Genomic DNA, 12,435 nt, shown 5'->3' with positions numbered 1-12,435 from the left:
TTCGCCGCATTTCTGTGTGGGTAAACCGAGGGACTGCGTCTTCGGTGTGGCGAGGCGGGCTCTTCTTCCTCCTGTGACTGACCGCCGGAGGGACGCGCATCCTGGCCCCCGGCCCCGTCGTGCAATGCGCCTGCTGCCAGGGCAGGAATCTCCTCCTGGGGGATGGCAGCCGAGGCCGACTCCTTTTCGGAAGTATCAGCCGTAAGAGGCGGGGGCGGGCGTGTGGGTGCAGTGGGGCGACAGAATGAAGGCGCCAATGACGACTTGGGAAGGACCTTACTGGTCTGGCGGGAGCCGGGGTCCAGCACCACCCGAGTGAGGCCTTCCATCAGCCCGTCGAGCCCACGCGGGCCCTCGCTTGCGTTTTTGGCTTGGATCTTGTCACTTTCTTGGTTCGTCGTGGAGGAGCTTGCGGTGGGCCCATCGGGCTGGACGGGCGTAAACACGAGCGGGGGACCCCACGGTGAGGCGCTGGGCACTGCAGAGGTGGCGCCGAGCTGGCTCGCGCGACTGCCTTCCAAGGAATGTAACGCAGCAAAAGAAGAAAAAGACGAAGAAGGCGGATTCCCACCAGCGCCCCACACGCTAGCTGCGTCTACTAATTTTTGCTCTGACTGGATGGAGAGGGTCGAAGAATGCAACAGGGAACAGCGCTCTTGCCCGGCGATCAGGTCGCTCTCTTTCTCTCCCCTGGTGTCCTTATCTGAGCTTATATTTTCCTCACTCCCAGTCTTCTTGTAGTCAATAAAGGGCGGACTCTCTCCGGTGTCGGAGTCCAAGATGCGTAGCACCTCGGCGCGCACCCTTTGCATGGCTTTCCGTTGATCTTTACGGCCGTGGTTCCGTCTGGTCGGCGTTTCCACTGTCTCCACGTCTTGATGCGGCTGCAGTGCTGAAAGATTGGAATGATATTGTGCATTCGCATCTTTTGCGCTGGAACGTCTGGACAGGATTTTGGCGGGTTTGAAAGCAGGACAGGCGACTTCTGAGGGAGGCCGAAACAGGGAAGGGTCGCCAAAACGTTGCGATCCTGGAACGATTTCTTGGAAAGATCCCTTTGGTGAATTTGCGAGGGGTGTAATAGTCTTTGATGTCTTAGATAATGAGACCGCTGTCTTGTCTAGCTCCGCCATAACTTTGTCAATAGAACTTTCTGGGGCTGCTATGAAATGGCCAAATTTTGCCCTGGCTCTCTCTTCATGCTGACCCAGACAGGAAGTTGGAGTCTTCGCAGGAAAGGATTTTATTAAAGAATTTGTATTGCCGTCTGAGAGAGCTTCTGGGACGGTCCCTAAGTCCTGCCTTCCATCTTTGCGATCGTAAAGGCTGCAGGCGATACCATCTACAGCAAGAGGGCTGCTTTGATCCTCCATTCGTACCGCTGCCAATGCAGTTGCTTGAGTCAAAGCACCTGCACCTGAAACATGTGCATATGAGTGCTTGGTTGAATTGGCATCCGGAAGGGTCCAGCTCGATAGTCGAGACACTCGCCCTGCCTCCTCGCTGATAGGAATTTGGCCGTAGGACATGAGAAACTCGGCGGAGGGCGCGCAATTCATCTCTTCCTCTTGAAAAAGGTCCACGGCCTTGCTCAGAGATTCTTTCAATTAAAATAGGACAGATATCGTGAGAGCGGTAGGCTCAAAATGGCAAGTCTGACCAGATTGCCCCGTTTGGCAACCGTTCCTAGGTGGCCATGGGCCGCAGTGCAGGGCTTCTAGGGAGATTGCCTGTGGAGATAAGGTTTTGCGATCGATCGATCTTTAGGCGCTTATATTGCTTAGTGAATTGGTAAATGTAAAGCATAAGGGCACATAGCATTGGAAAATAGAGATAAACAATCCTGCGGGATAGGTGACACAAGCGCCGGTGCGCCGGCGCCCGGTGGGAAAAATCACGCCGGCCGAGCGGAGCGTTAGATGCATGGGCCGAGCCAGCTGACGCGCTGGCTTCATCCAACGACTGGATTCCATCCCCTTTTGCCAAACAAGGGTTAGCTCATCCTTTGAGAATTACTTTTCGCTTCCCTTGAAACATAATTTGTTTCAAAAATGAGTTATACAGTGACGGGCTAGAAGATGATGTGTTCCCAAGTTTCGGTGTAAATTATTGCCCGACCGTATCAACGGGGCCTAACCCCCCGTGCAATCTATTCCTTAAGGGCTCTCCGAGTCTGATTATGGAATTGTAGGGCAAGACTGTGGCAGACGTGAAGGATAGTTACCACAGTGCAATAGGCATATCAACGGACTGATCACAATGCTATCGTACGGTTGGGCTATTCTGTCCCCAAAACAACAACTTCGGGCGAAACTAGTGCGCGTAGACGGATCGTGGTAATTCTATTCTTTGACCACGTGAAGGGCATTTCCTTCGCATATGAAGCCAAAGGTCGTTAGAGTATAATGTAAGGTGAACCTTTCTCCCCAAATGCGCTTGATTTTATGATGGTGGTAGACGGAGCCAGGGCAGCACCGAACCCTGAGTTATTTCTTGGCCGACCAACTCACTTGAATGGACATCAGTAAGCCGAAACTTCACATAATAAGTGAAAATTTTAAACAAAAATATTTTTCGGCACCGAGGTAGCGGCGTCAGCTTTTTCTGTCTGTCGTGAGCAAGCTTTCATGAAGCAGCTTTCAGCGTATCAGGAGATACCAGTTTTTACTCAACCAAAGAATTGAGTAGTCCGACATGGAAGTTGGATCTCAGTATGCTACACTTTGGTGGAAACTTAGCGTTTCAAGTTGATGACAGCTTTCTATACCGATATCAAAATTAGCTCAAGTACGAGAGAGATACATGTTTTTCGCCGTAGGCTTTACAACCACCCTGGCCCCAGTCTGAACAATGGGCCACGTAGTCGTGCCGATTTCATTATCAGACGTATCAAAAATTACTATACGAATAAAAGCGATCAAAGAGATGTATGTATGACACGGAAAGATGTTTTTTTTAAAAAAAATTAGAAATGGATATGAAGCGCATAAGCTGATTCAAGCTTACTAGTGAACCACTTAAAAAAAGGACATTACTTCCTTTTTTTGAAGCAGACGGCACGCTTTTAAGGTCGCTGTCTAAATTCTTTAATGACATAGATAAGCGTGTTCGTGAAGAGGCCTGCCCTTAGACTGCATTTGTCTTTTGCACAAGCAGTAAGTGAAGGAGCAGGAATGGGAAGGCTTCAAGCTACTATGTCGACAAGCGACGTCCAGTGTTCGGATAGGCATATCTTTTAGCGTGGGAAATGTCGCGTGGTTGAGAAATATTTCATGTTGATGTGTGCGTTGGGAGAGGGCCCTCTTTCCATTCGTAAAAGCAGGACGAAAGCAATAGAGCGGGGGGTTATAGAGCTAGCAGCACAATGCGAGCGGACGCGCTTATTCGGTCGTTGCGGTCCAGCACTTTGATTGCGCTCACGGACAGATAACCAGGTAAAGGCGGGGAATTTGTACGAATCATCACATCTATTTTACCTGTATTCTACTTTTGATTCTATTGGGATCAGTAATGGGACTGCAATCACTTTTGTGTACTTTTGTCCCGGTGCTTTTCATGATTCTCTTTGTCTTCCTACCGAGGGGCAGGCCCCCACTGCAGACGAGCTGAAGTTGACAAAGGACACCTCAATGTGAGTCCGGGCACGTGCTCTGAATGGTATCTATTCAACCATTCTTTCCAACTATAAATTTTGAACATACAGTCTGAGGCCATTACGATCTTTGGGTAAGATTTCCATCTTTACTTTAAAAAGATTCTGCGGGATCCGTCATTCAGCCCTCGACTCCGACGACCATTATGGCCAGCAAAGTCTCACTAGCGGCAGCAAAGGTGGCAAGCAATAAAGCTGCTCTACAGCGTGTGACATCCGACTTGACCGCATCACCAATTGCATACTTTGCGCGGACAAGTCGTTTTGATCCAAGTGCCAGGGTCCATGCAGGATCGCGATTCCAAAGCACATACGCAAAAGCTAGCACAAATCTCACGGCCCCAAAAGTGACGACTTCATGGTTGAGCGCCCTTTTTGGTGGAGGTAACTCGAAACCCAAAGCACATCGACCATTTGGCCGGCACGAGGAAGCGCACCTAAGATTGGCAACGCGCAAGACGAACAAAATCCTGAAGGCCAACCCGGGGGCACGTGTCGAGCCTAAATTTCTATCGGAGGAGGACGCACAAATGCTCGTCGAGGAAGCTATGGACGTTATAAATATCTACGGGATCTCGCATGTCAGCGAGGAGCAACGGGACTTTCTGGCCAACCAACTGAAGCATTTTCCTCTGCCGAAGGAGGACCTCAGGGCTCTCGTCAACATGCAGCGAGTGACAGGGGTAAGGGGGAGATTGGGGGGGAAGTAATGGAAGGACAACACTGCGTGCAGTATCAAATGCACAGCACACGGGAGTTATTTTATGCCGCGCCCTTGTCCTCCCTATTCATGTCCAATTTCTCACTTGGTATCGCTCAAGCCCCGCCTTAATTTCTTTTCTTCCAGCGATTTGAAGACGAGGCTCAGAAATTGGCCCCCTGGGGGTACGGCGATGACTTCCAGGTCGACCAAGTCCCGCCAGCACTGCGCAAAGTTCTCGAAAGCATCCAAGATTCGCCGCATTTCTGTGTGGGTAAACCGAGGGACATCACCATCAACCGGCGCGAGAAATCATTCTACCGCCTAGATCCGCACATTGACCCCGCCAAGGACGGCGGCAATGTCTTTATACTCAGCCTTCTTTCTGGAACCGTCATGACGCTCACGCCCACGTCCCGGACCATGCATCCGGACCAGCACAAGGCGATGGACACGAGGAAGGTGGCCGAGGTTTCCTGGCTGCCGGGAAAGGATATCGATGTGGATTTACCTGTGCTGTCCCTGCTGCACCTGAGCGGAGACGCTCGCTACACGTGGTGCCACGGAATACGCCCAGGGGTAACGCAGTCTCAGATCAGCGATTTCAATCTGGGGGGGGTGATGTCAGACGAGATGGAGGGAGTCGACCAGGAGGCTGTGAGGACGCTGGAGGGGTTGCCACTCTGGGATTGGTGGGGTTCTATGAAAAATTTGCGGCGTCGAGGCCCGGAGCGTGTGAGCATCATTTTTGCGTTCGCAGACCCAGAATGAGGTAGCAAGGAGGTCGCGGTAAATTTTGAGGGGGAAATGAAGACGATTTTGTAGCTCTTGCCTGGATCACTCGAGTGAGCCGCATTTTCTTTCCAATTACTTTTCGAATACAGCTACGACGAAAAAAAACTCATTTTCAGATCGTGGGACATTTAACGACTCTTATGGGCTTGACGAGCTTTGCTGTGGGGAGTGAGCTGCAAATTCTTAGGTCGAGAGTCTCCCCTGGATAAACCTACCCGGTTCCTTGATCCTTCCCATGTTCCGTGTTATCTCGTGTTTGACAAGCCCGTAACACAGGCTTGACATGCAGTGCAACTTTTGCGGAAGGATACGTAAGCTATATGCTAATAATTCACTTCCCTATGAATACTGCATTTTGGAAAATACAATGCACACAGGTTCACAGCGCAGTACCAAAAGGTACAACCTCCTGCTCTCGTCTTCGGATGGCAGGCTGCCGCGCACACAATGAAGTAGAAGCGGAGAAGTTGACATGTGAAATAGTTGAGCTTGAGAATTCGATCGCACACCTGGTAAGCTTGCGTTCCCAGGAGCTTTTGGGAGTGTTTTCGTCTTTTGCGCCTTTGTCGTCGACAGAGCCGATATGTTAGCCGCCTTACATCACTAATTCAGATGGCTTCCCGACCCTCTCGGGTTGGTCTTGTTTGAGTGTTATGCTTTTCTTACTCGAACTGTGTAAATTTAACCGGGGCAAATACAACTGAAATTGGTCTTGCATGCTCTTATTCCGAGACTTTTTTTCGGCTTTTACTATTGCAGACGCGATCGAATGAGGAGCTAGCTATGGCCCTGGCCTCCGACCCTGACGACAAAGACTTTCGAGAAGCTGTAACGGAGAATGTTTCGGTCATACAAAGGAAGAAGAAACTCCTTGAGGAGCTTAAAAAAGAGTTGAAAGCTCATAGAAGTCTGATGGTCACGGCCTTGGGCGCCGCTGAGGCCAGGCAACTGCCTGCTGCCATTGCCCTGGAGACTCAAAGACCGTCGACCTCTACTGGGGCAATACTCTCTTTACCGGCTGAAAGAATGAATCCGAACGAAGGGCAGGCAGTTGAGGAAGAGGAAAAGTTTGAAGGAGTTTATCTTTGATAGTTCGCTGTGCATATACACAAAAAAATAAATATTCATATATACATGGGCAACAACAATAAGCTTTTTCTGCAGTGAGCGCTTTAAATGTACTCCAGCACATCACGTTTTTCTACTTCGGCTAATATTTCTTGAGTTCGACCCTCTTTACGTCAGTAATGCTATATTTCGCCTGTTTTGCAAACCATGGTGACCTGTCGTCCTCGGCAGCTCTTATTTGTTGAAAATTTCCTTCATAAATGCCACGGCATCCTTCATCTCCTCTGGTGTCGCTCCATGATCCAACCCGCGGTAGGTCTTGAATGTATAATTCAGGCCGAGCTCTTTCAATTTCTCAGCACTGTGCTGTCCCCATTGATGCCGCACGATCCCGTCCGCATCTCCGTGCCCGTGGAAGTATGGCATGGTTTTCCCAACGTCCGTCAAGGCAGCAGGGTAGTCCGCCTTAAGTGGCAACCATCCGGATAAAATGACAGCCCCGCCCAGTCGAACCTCGCTTCTCAGGGCTAAGTGCAGCGTAACAGCCCCTCCTTGCGAAAAGCCTCCCAAGACAATCTTATCTGCCGGCACTCCTGCCTCGACTTCCCCTTGCACTATTCGTGCGATGCGTTGCTTGGCCTCTTCAAAGCCCGCTCTGTCTTCCGGACTGCTTTCATCCAGACCATTTATGTCAAACCATCCCGGCATCGGAAAGCCTCCATTCAAGGTGATGGGCCGGGTGGGTGCGGTGGGAAAGATCATGCGGGTGGTGGGGAATACTTTAGGATCAAAGGCCCCGGCCCACCCTTCGCCGGAGTCGCCTAGGCCGTGCATCCAAATGATGGAGGACTGAGCAGGCCCGCCTACAGGGTTGAGGGTTATACCAGCCCCGCCAACGTTATCGTTACGAGACGCTCTGTGGGTCATGGCAGCGAGCCCGCGCGTACGTGTATCGGCAGGGAAAGTGCTGGTCGGGTACGCAAAAGCGGTACTTTTCGCTGTGGCCAAGATGCTGGAGACAGAGAGGCAGATAGCACGGCGGGCGCTCCAGGGCAAGGGGAGGCTCATGCACTAAGAAAGAGGTAAAGGACACCCTGTCAATTTTCAGATGTTGTGCAGACTCCAGTAAGTTCGGGGCATGACACGTAACAACACGTGCATGACATGTAATGGAATAAAGTGACGACTGGGAGCATACGAAGTACTCAGCACGCTCTGTCTCTCTCGGCTGTCGCGGAATCGCCGTCTCGAACATGCAAGAAATGCAACAACCAAGGCACTGACTGACCTTCAGAAATTGAACATTTGCAGGAATGGTCTGGCGCACCATGCCACCCGCAAACATGCAATTTGCACATAAGATCTGCCTCTTCCTGGGCATCATTTCTGTCATCCGGCCTGTCCGTGCATTTTCTTCAAGTCGGCCCCCCCCACCTCAGTCTCCGTATGACCGGCGAAGCCCATCTATCAACCCCTCCACTCCGCCCACCCACGCGGACCTTGAGCAAGGCCGTGGCAGTAATTTGTACCGGCCATTCAATCCATTGCTTGGACCAGGCAGCCGCGTGGCTATAGATGGCGCAAATGCCCCCGGAGAGGGCAGTACGCTGGCAAGGCTGATCACCATGAAGCTATTCAAGTCGCAGATGCGGCCCTATTTGGTCATTCCTTCGCTGGGCAAGGTACCAACGGGCCTTGGTTTTGATCAGTACCGGGGCCTGTCCCGTTATATTTGCACGGCGCCTGTGGATAAAATGAAAGAGGGCGACGGTCGGTTTCCCCCCGAAATCGATGGATTGGTGCTTTGCTCTGAGAGAGGGTACACAGCGCACGATGTTCGAGCAATCCTGGCGCGTGTGGACGATGGAAAGGAGGAAAGTCGAGGAGGAATAGAAAGCCGAGCGGAAGCAGGGGAGACGACCGGATTGAAACGTGTCGTGATGCTTTCAAGCCTCGGGGTGAACAGACGCGAGGATATGATGTGGAAAATCTGGCAATTCGGCGTGGATTTGGAGGCAAGAGTGAGTAGAGAAAGAAGACGTGAGGAAGAGGAGGAAGTAAGTGGATGGCCCCCGAAGGGTGAGGGGAGAGAGTACTGACTGCTTGTCTTCCTCAACCTGTTGACCCACAGCACCAGGCCGAGCAAGAACTCATCGCACAAGCACACCGGCGGGGCTTCACATACACACTCATCCGCGTCGGCCCCTTAAGGGGCGGGGGCGGCGAAGAAGGCCTTGGCAACGATTTCTACGGGCAGAACGAGGGGCGCCACCATCCTCTGAACCCCTTCCCCTCCCTCGCCGCGAAGAGGGACGAGGCCTTCGACCTGACCCGCCGGGGCTTCACCTTCTCCTACTGCGACAACATCCAGGGGGAAACGGGGAGGGTGCTGGCTGCGGAGACCTTCGTCAAGGCCCTGGGCTCAGCCCATGTCGAGGACGTGGCCATCGCCCTTGTGAGCGAGCAGGGCCGAACGTGGCCCAACTTCCAGGTGGCGCCGTGGGATTTGTTCTAGCCTGAGGCCCGCCGGTCTGGAAGGGTCTGCCCCTCTTGGCGTTATTGTCGGTAATGGAGAGGAAGCTTTAGCGCTGTGAAGGAACGGAAGGCGCGAGGCCTCCCCGAAGAGGGGTCTCGGAGGAAGGAAGGGAGGTTGCCAAGCGGGTGGGGCCTTCGCTGCCTAGAGAGATACGGTCTTAGGCACGACCTATGCATATGTAATTTGTTTAAAATTTCGATTCATTCGTGATGTACAGCTTTGCAGGTATTGTTGTGAAGCCACGATATGTAGGATAATTTCGCTTAGTACAGTATTGTAGAGACCCGGGGCTGCCCCGCGTGAAGAATTCGGGATACTGAGGCAATAGCAAGGTAAATAGGATGACCTATTGAACTGAAGCCGGCGATTCATAAGATAGTTTCGCTGTAAGGGGACCGGGAGGAGGACGACGGCATTCGTGCGGAGGCGCATGACAGGCAGAGATGCCAAGGCTGTTTATAAGATGTGCCGCTCGTGAACAAATGATAGCATCTTCGTAACAAAGTGACGTCCTAAAACAATCGACAATATTATCATCGTGGAGCGCTTCGCGGCAACGGTTCTACATGGTGTCTTCGTTCTTCGGCTCCCTCCCCACCCCCCGCGCTTTCCCCCTTGGCCCTCCTTCGGTGCTGAAGCCTCCCGCGTCATCCACAAGACCCAAGAGCTCTTGTTCCATTTCTCATTCTTCGGATGCAGCGCCTGGTAGCTTTACGCCGCGCAAAGGATCCTGTTGTCAGGAGGGCATGGAATGATAAGTCCAGGGGCTACAGTCAGAACCCAGACCTCATTCACATTTTCTACTCTCTTCCATAATAATTCAAAGCTTGATTGATCCCTTATTTAGAAGGCTCCTTACCCTGACGAGCTTTAAGTACTTTCCCACCAGCTCGGCGCAATCATAATAATGAGTAACCGGGTGCTTGCGTTGGCACCAGGACACTTGATCGCGCAAATTCTTCACCATTTCGATAGCAATCGCCTCTTCTCGTGCTCTGATATGTGGATTTGTGGTAATACGCGGATTGACAGGTGAATAGACCCCTAAAATGAAAGATAAGCCCTGCCACGACACGCATCAATGTCGTTGCCTCAAAACTCCTGCACCCCAACTCCTGCACCCGTTAAAGAGTGGCGCATATGAGGAAAAATCAGACAACCGCAATACATTCTCTTGTATCAGAAGACTGCTATATGTAGAGAAGGCCGTGTGGGCCTGAAGGCATCTATGTTATGTCAACGCAAGCTTCGACTTACCGAGCCTCTCTTCCCTTGGTCCAAGCAACAATATCCGTCCGCGCCTCCAAAGGGGCGTACTCGCGAGCAGGCAAAACCACGTCGGACTTCTTTCCCATAGGATACTGTAGTGATAGAGGAGTTGCAGAGGATTGGAATACCAAACAGGGCAATATGAGGATGCTCGTTGCCGAGGGGACCTAGGACGGGCAAGAAGGCTCAGAGAGAGTCCATCCCCACCTCGTTTTAAGATTCACTTCCACCGCGGTGCGGTCACCGCCCAGCCCACGAGATGCCATACGAGTCACACCAGGCGGAGGTCCGGTCATCTTCGAGTAAAGGAAAGGATCCTTCGTGTTCCTAGGCAACAACATTCACACCTCGTCCTCGCCTCGCTCCCCCACTTCCAGCTCTCTCGCCCTCCTCAGTCCTCTCAGCTCTGTCTCTGCTTTACATGGCAGTTTTCGAGTCTCACACCTTCATGTCCATTTTTAATCATTCGTGACAGGGTCGTAGAAATAAGTAAAGGTTTTGTTCCACACGTTCAGGAATGGGCGGTGCGTTGTCTGTGTGGAAGGAATCCGCCATCAGCGCAAACAGGCGCGAGGGCTCCTTGACGACCTCCTCTCACGCCCTGGAGCCATCACCACCAACACCATCGACAAAACCATTATCCTCTCCTTCGACGCCATCCTACGGTCTTCTACTCATGTCATCGCTCGGGATAGTGGGATGCGGCGTGGCTGCGGGTTTGTACCGCGCGAACCGCGACACGGAAGGGATGGAGGAATGGCGCAAGTTGCCCCCAAGTCAGCAAGTGAAGCATTGGAAACGGTGCGTAGGCCTTAGACTGAAAATTTGAGTTCACCAAGGGGTAAATTTGCGAAGTATTTGGATTGCCTAATAGACGTGTCTGTAGTAGCCGGAAGCTATTACATGCACGCGATTGAAACAGCACGCGTCATTGATAGTGTGTATTGGCAGCCACCATGCCGGGAATTTGCAAAGCCTCATGAACTAAAAATGAAATTGCTTTAACCTGTCTTTCTCTTCTCTCTTCCCCCCCCCCTCACGTGCTTCCAGCGATCCTCATGCCGAATTCAACCCGACTCGATTCGCAGGCAAGGCCCTTGCAGTAGGAACGGTTTTGTGCCTGAGCGCGACAGGCACCTTAGCCTTCGTGGTTGGACGCGCGATGGGGGTGGGCACTGTGGAAGAATTTACACAGAAATTGAAGGTGTGGGCCCCGGCGAAACGAAGAGAGCTGGAGGCTTGGCTGAAGATCAAGCCTAACGCGTCCTTAGAAAGAGAGAGGGAGCGGCTAGCCGCCATGTCATACGAAGAGGAGATCGATTACTGGGAACGAGTGGTTGTGGCGGAGGAGGAGGGAAAGTAGGACAAGCAAAGAGTGTGGGATTTTGTAAACGAACGGATGGCGAGGGTTAAAGGACAGGAGGGGCGGCCGAAACGCTTTCTCGAGGTGGCTATAGTAGGAGCCTCGCAGAGCTTTTATCTTCGACGGCCATCGGCTTCCACTTTTTCGACGCATTGCTACAAAGCCCGTGTGTATAAAGCAACGAGTGGAGGGATGACCGACACCCGCATGTATGATATCATCGCAATGTACTTTAAAGTAAATAAAACAATTTTGACGTCCACCTGCACCAGGCTGAGGGTCTCATGGCGCACAAACAGTCTTAGGAATGTACACCTGCACCGTCCCCCCTCTGTTCCACCTTTGTGCGGCCTTCCCACGGCATCCTCTTACCGGGCCAGCACACGCTGCAACTGAAGCTTCAAGTCCCTCACCTCCTTCTCCAAGGCTGCCCGCTCCTTCGCCCACAACTTCCCCCTGCCCCTCCACTCCGCCTCCCGCACTTGGGTTCGCTGTCTTTCTTGCTTCAGCATTCCGCGCTCTTCCTCCAGCGCAAAAATGATGCCCTGCTGCTCCTCCACCATGGTCAGCAGGGAAGCGCACTCGTGCTCCAGGCCCACCTTCTCGGCGGCGTCGCCAGACAACACCTCCACCTCCTCCCTCAGCCCCAAAGCCTCCTCGCGCAAGGCCTCCGCCTCCCGGGCCACGCCCCGGAGGTCCTTGAGTTCCTCCGCCTGCTGCGCCACCACCAAGCTGTACTTGTCTGCCAGGCCCCGGTGAGCACGTTCCAGGGCGGCAAGGGCAGCGTCCTTCTCGAGGACCTCCTCCTGGGCCACCCGCAGGCTCCATCGAAGGCCTTGTGCCTCCCGGCTCTGTCTCTCCGCGCCCTCTCGCAGCCGATGGACTTCTGGCTCGGTGGGAGGATGACACGAAATCAATTAGAGGCAGGCTTGAGCGCGTTACACCAAGGGGCAGGGAGAACAAGACGAGGGGGCAGGAGGGCGAACCCGGCAAGAAGCGTGGACCCTCCAGCATCGACCTCCCCCGCCCCCCGCCCCGACCTTGCCTCTCGA

At 52.7% G+C, this 12,435-nt stretch overlaps 6 protein-coding genes across 6 annotated transcripts; 4 read left to right on the top strand and 2 right to left on the bottom strand.

Moving 5' to 3' along the window:
- Positions 1 to 3,694: 3,694 nt before the first annotated feature.
- Positions 3,695 to 5,177, top strand: NGA_0273102 (uncharacterized protein). The gene is made up of 2 exons (XM_005853597.1): positions 3,695 to 4,335; positions 4,500 to 5,177. Exons 1-2 carry the CDS (start codon positions 3,799 to 3,801, stop codon positions 5,121 to 5,123), a joined length of 1,161 nt encoding a protein of 386 aa, XP_005853659.1. The 5' UTR covers positions 3,695 to 3,798; the 3' UTR covers positions 5,124 to 5,177.
- Positions 5,178 to 5,520: 343 nt separating this feature from the next.
- NGA_0273502 (uncharacterized protein) lies at positions 5,521 to 6,258 on the top strand. The gene is made up of 2 exons (XM_005853598.1): positions 5,521 to 5,659; positions 5,907 to 6,258. The coding sequence occupies exons 1-2, from the start codon at positions 5,573 to 5,575 to the stop codon at positions 6,234 to 6,236; spliced, it is 417 nt and encodes a 138-aa protein (XP_005853660.1). The 5' UTR covers positions 5,521 to 5,572; the 3' UTR covers positions 6,237 to 6,258.
- A 191-nt stretch (positions 6,259 to 6,449) lies between these two features.
- Positions 6,450 to 7,142, bottom strand: LYPLA2 (lysophospholipase II; the record flags this gene model as incomplete). Its single annotated transcript, XM_005853600.1, has 1 exon — positions 6,450 to 7,142. The coding sequence occupies one exon, from the start codon at positions 7,140 to 7,142 to the stop codon at positions 6,450 to 6,452; it is 693 nt and encodes a 230-aa protein (XP_005853662.1).
- Positions 7,143 to 7,558: 416 nt separating this feature from the next.
- NGA_0272502 (uncharacterized protein) lies at positions 7,559 to 9,287 on the top strand (the record flags this gene model as incomplete). Its single annotated transcript, XM_005853596.1, has 2 exons — positions 7,559 to 8,272; positions 8,347 to 9,287. The coding sequence occupies 2 exons, from the start codon at positions 7,559 to 7,561 to the stop codon at positions 8,728 to 8,730; spliced, it is 1,098 nt and encodes a 365-aa protein (XP_005853658.1). The 3' UTR covers positions 8,731 to 9,287.
- Positions 9,288 to 9,311: 24 nt separating this feature from the next.
- NGA_0273602 (uncharacterized protein) lies at positions 9,312 to 10,187 on the bottom strand. The gene is made up of 3 exons (XM_005853599.1): positions 10,009 to 10,187; positions 9,611 to 9,746; positions 9,312 to 9,481 (listed from the first exon to the last, which is right to left on the bottom strand). The coding sequence occupies exons 1-3, from the start codon at positions 10,104 to 10,106 to the stop codon at positions 9,434 to 9,436; spliced, it is 282 nt and encodes a 93-aa protein (XP_005853661.1). The 5' UTR covers positions 10,107 to 10,187; the 3' UTR covers positions 9,312 to 9,433.
- A 304-nt stretch (positions 10,188 to 10,491) lies between these two features.
- On the top strand, positions 10,492 to 11,645 carry NGA_0272302 (uncharacterized protein). Its single transcript, XM_005853595.1, has 2 exons — positions 10,492 to 10,821; positions 11,071 to 11,645. Exons 1-2 carry the CDS (start codon positions 10,538 to 10,540, stop codon positions 11,381 to 11,383), a joined length of 597 nt encoding a protein of 198 aa, XP_005853657.1. The 5' UTR covers positions 10,492 to 10,537; the 3' UTR covers positions 11,384 to 11,645.
- Positions 11,646 to 12,435: the final 790 nt, after the last annotated feature.

Source organism: Nannochloropsis gaditana (assembly GCF_000240725.1).
Source record: "Nannochloropsis gaditana CCMP526 unplaced genomic scaffold scaffold813, whole genome shotgun sequence".
NCBI classification, from domain to species: domain Eukaryota; class Eustigmatophyceae; order Eustigmatales; family Monodopsidaceae; genus Microchloropsis; species Microchloropsis gaditana.
Note: the sequence above shows the minus strand (reverse complement) of the source record. Positions and strands in the feature narration are given on the sequence as shown.

Excerpts from the sequence above, each read along its gene's own strand:
- NGA_0273102 (XM_005853597.1), top strand. The coding sequence starts at position 3,799 with ATGGCCAGCAAAGTCTCACTAGCGGCAGCAAAGGTGGCAAGCAATAAA. Across the intron at positions 4,336-4,499 it reads ACATGCAGCGAGTGACAGGG|CGATTTGAAGACGAGGCTCA; the intron begins GTAAGGGGGAGA and ends CTTTTCTTCCAG.
- NGA_0273502 (XM_005853598.1), top strand. The coding sequence starts at position 5,573 with ATGGCAGGCTGCCGCGCACACAATGAAGTAGAAGCGGAGAAGTTGACA. Across the intron at positions 5,660-5,906 it reads AGAATTCGATCGCACACCTG|ACGCGATCGAATGAGGAGCT; the intron begins GTAAGCTTGCGT and ends TTACTATTGCAG.
- NGA_0273602 (XM_005853599.1), bottom strand. The coding sequence starts at position 10,106 with ATGGGAAAGAAGTCCGACGTGGTTTTGCCTGCTCGCGAGTACGCCCCT. Across the intron at positions 9,747-10,008 it reads ACCAAGGGAAGAGAGGCTCG|AGCACGAGAAGAGGCGATTG; the intron begins GTAAGTCGAAGC and ends TCCACATATCAG. Across the intron at positions 9,482-9,610 it reads AGTACTTAAAGCTCGTCAGG|GATCCTTTGCGCGGCGTAAA; the intron begins GTAAGGAGCCTT and ends TCCTGACAACAG.
- NGA_0272302 (XM_005853595.1), top strand. The coding sequence starts at position 10,538 with ATGGGCGGTGCGTTGTCTGTGTGGAAGGAATCCGCCATCAGCGCAAAC. Across the intron at positions 10,822-11,070 it reads CAAGTGAAGCATTGGAAACG|CGATCCTCATGCCGAATTCA; the intron begins GTGCGTAGGCCT and ends ACGTGCTTCCAG.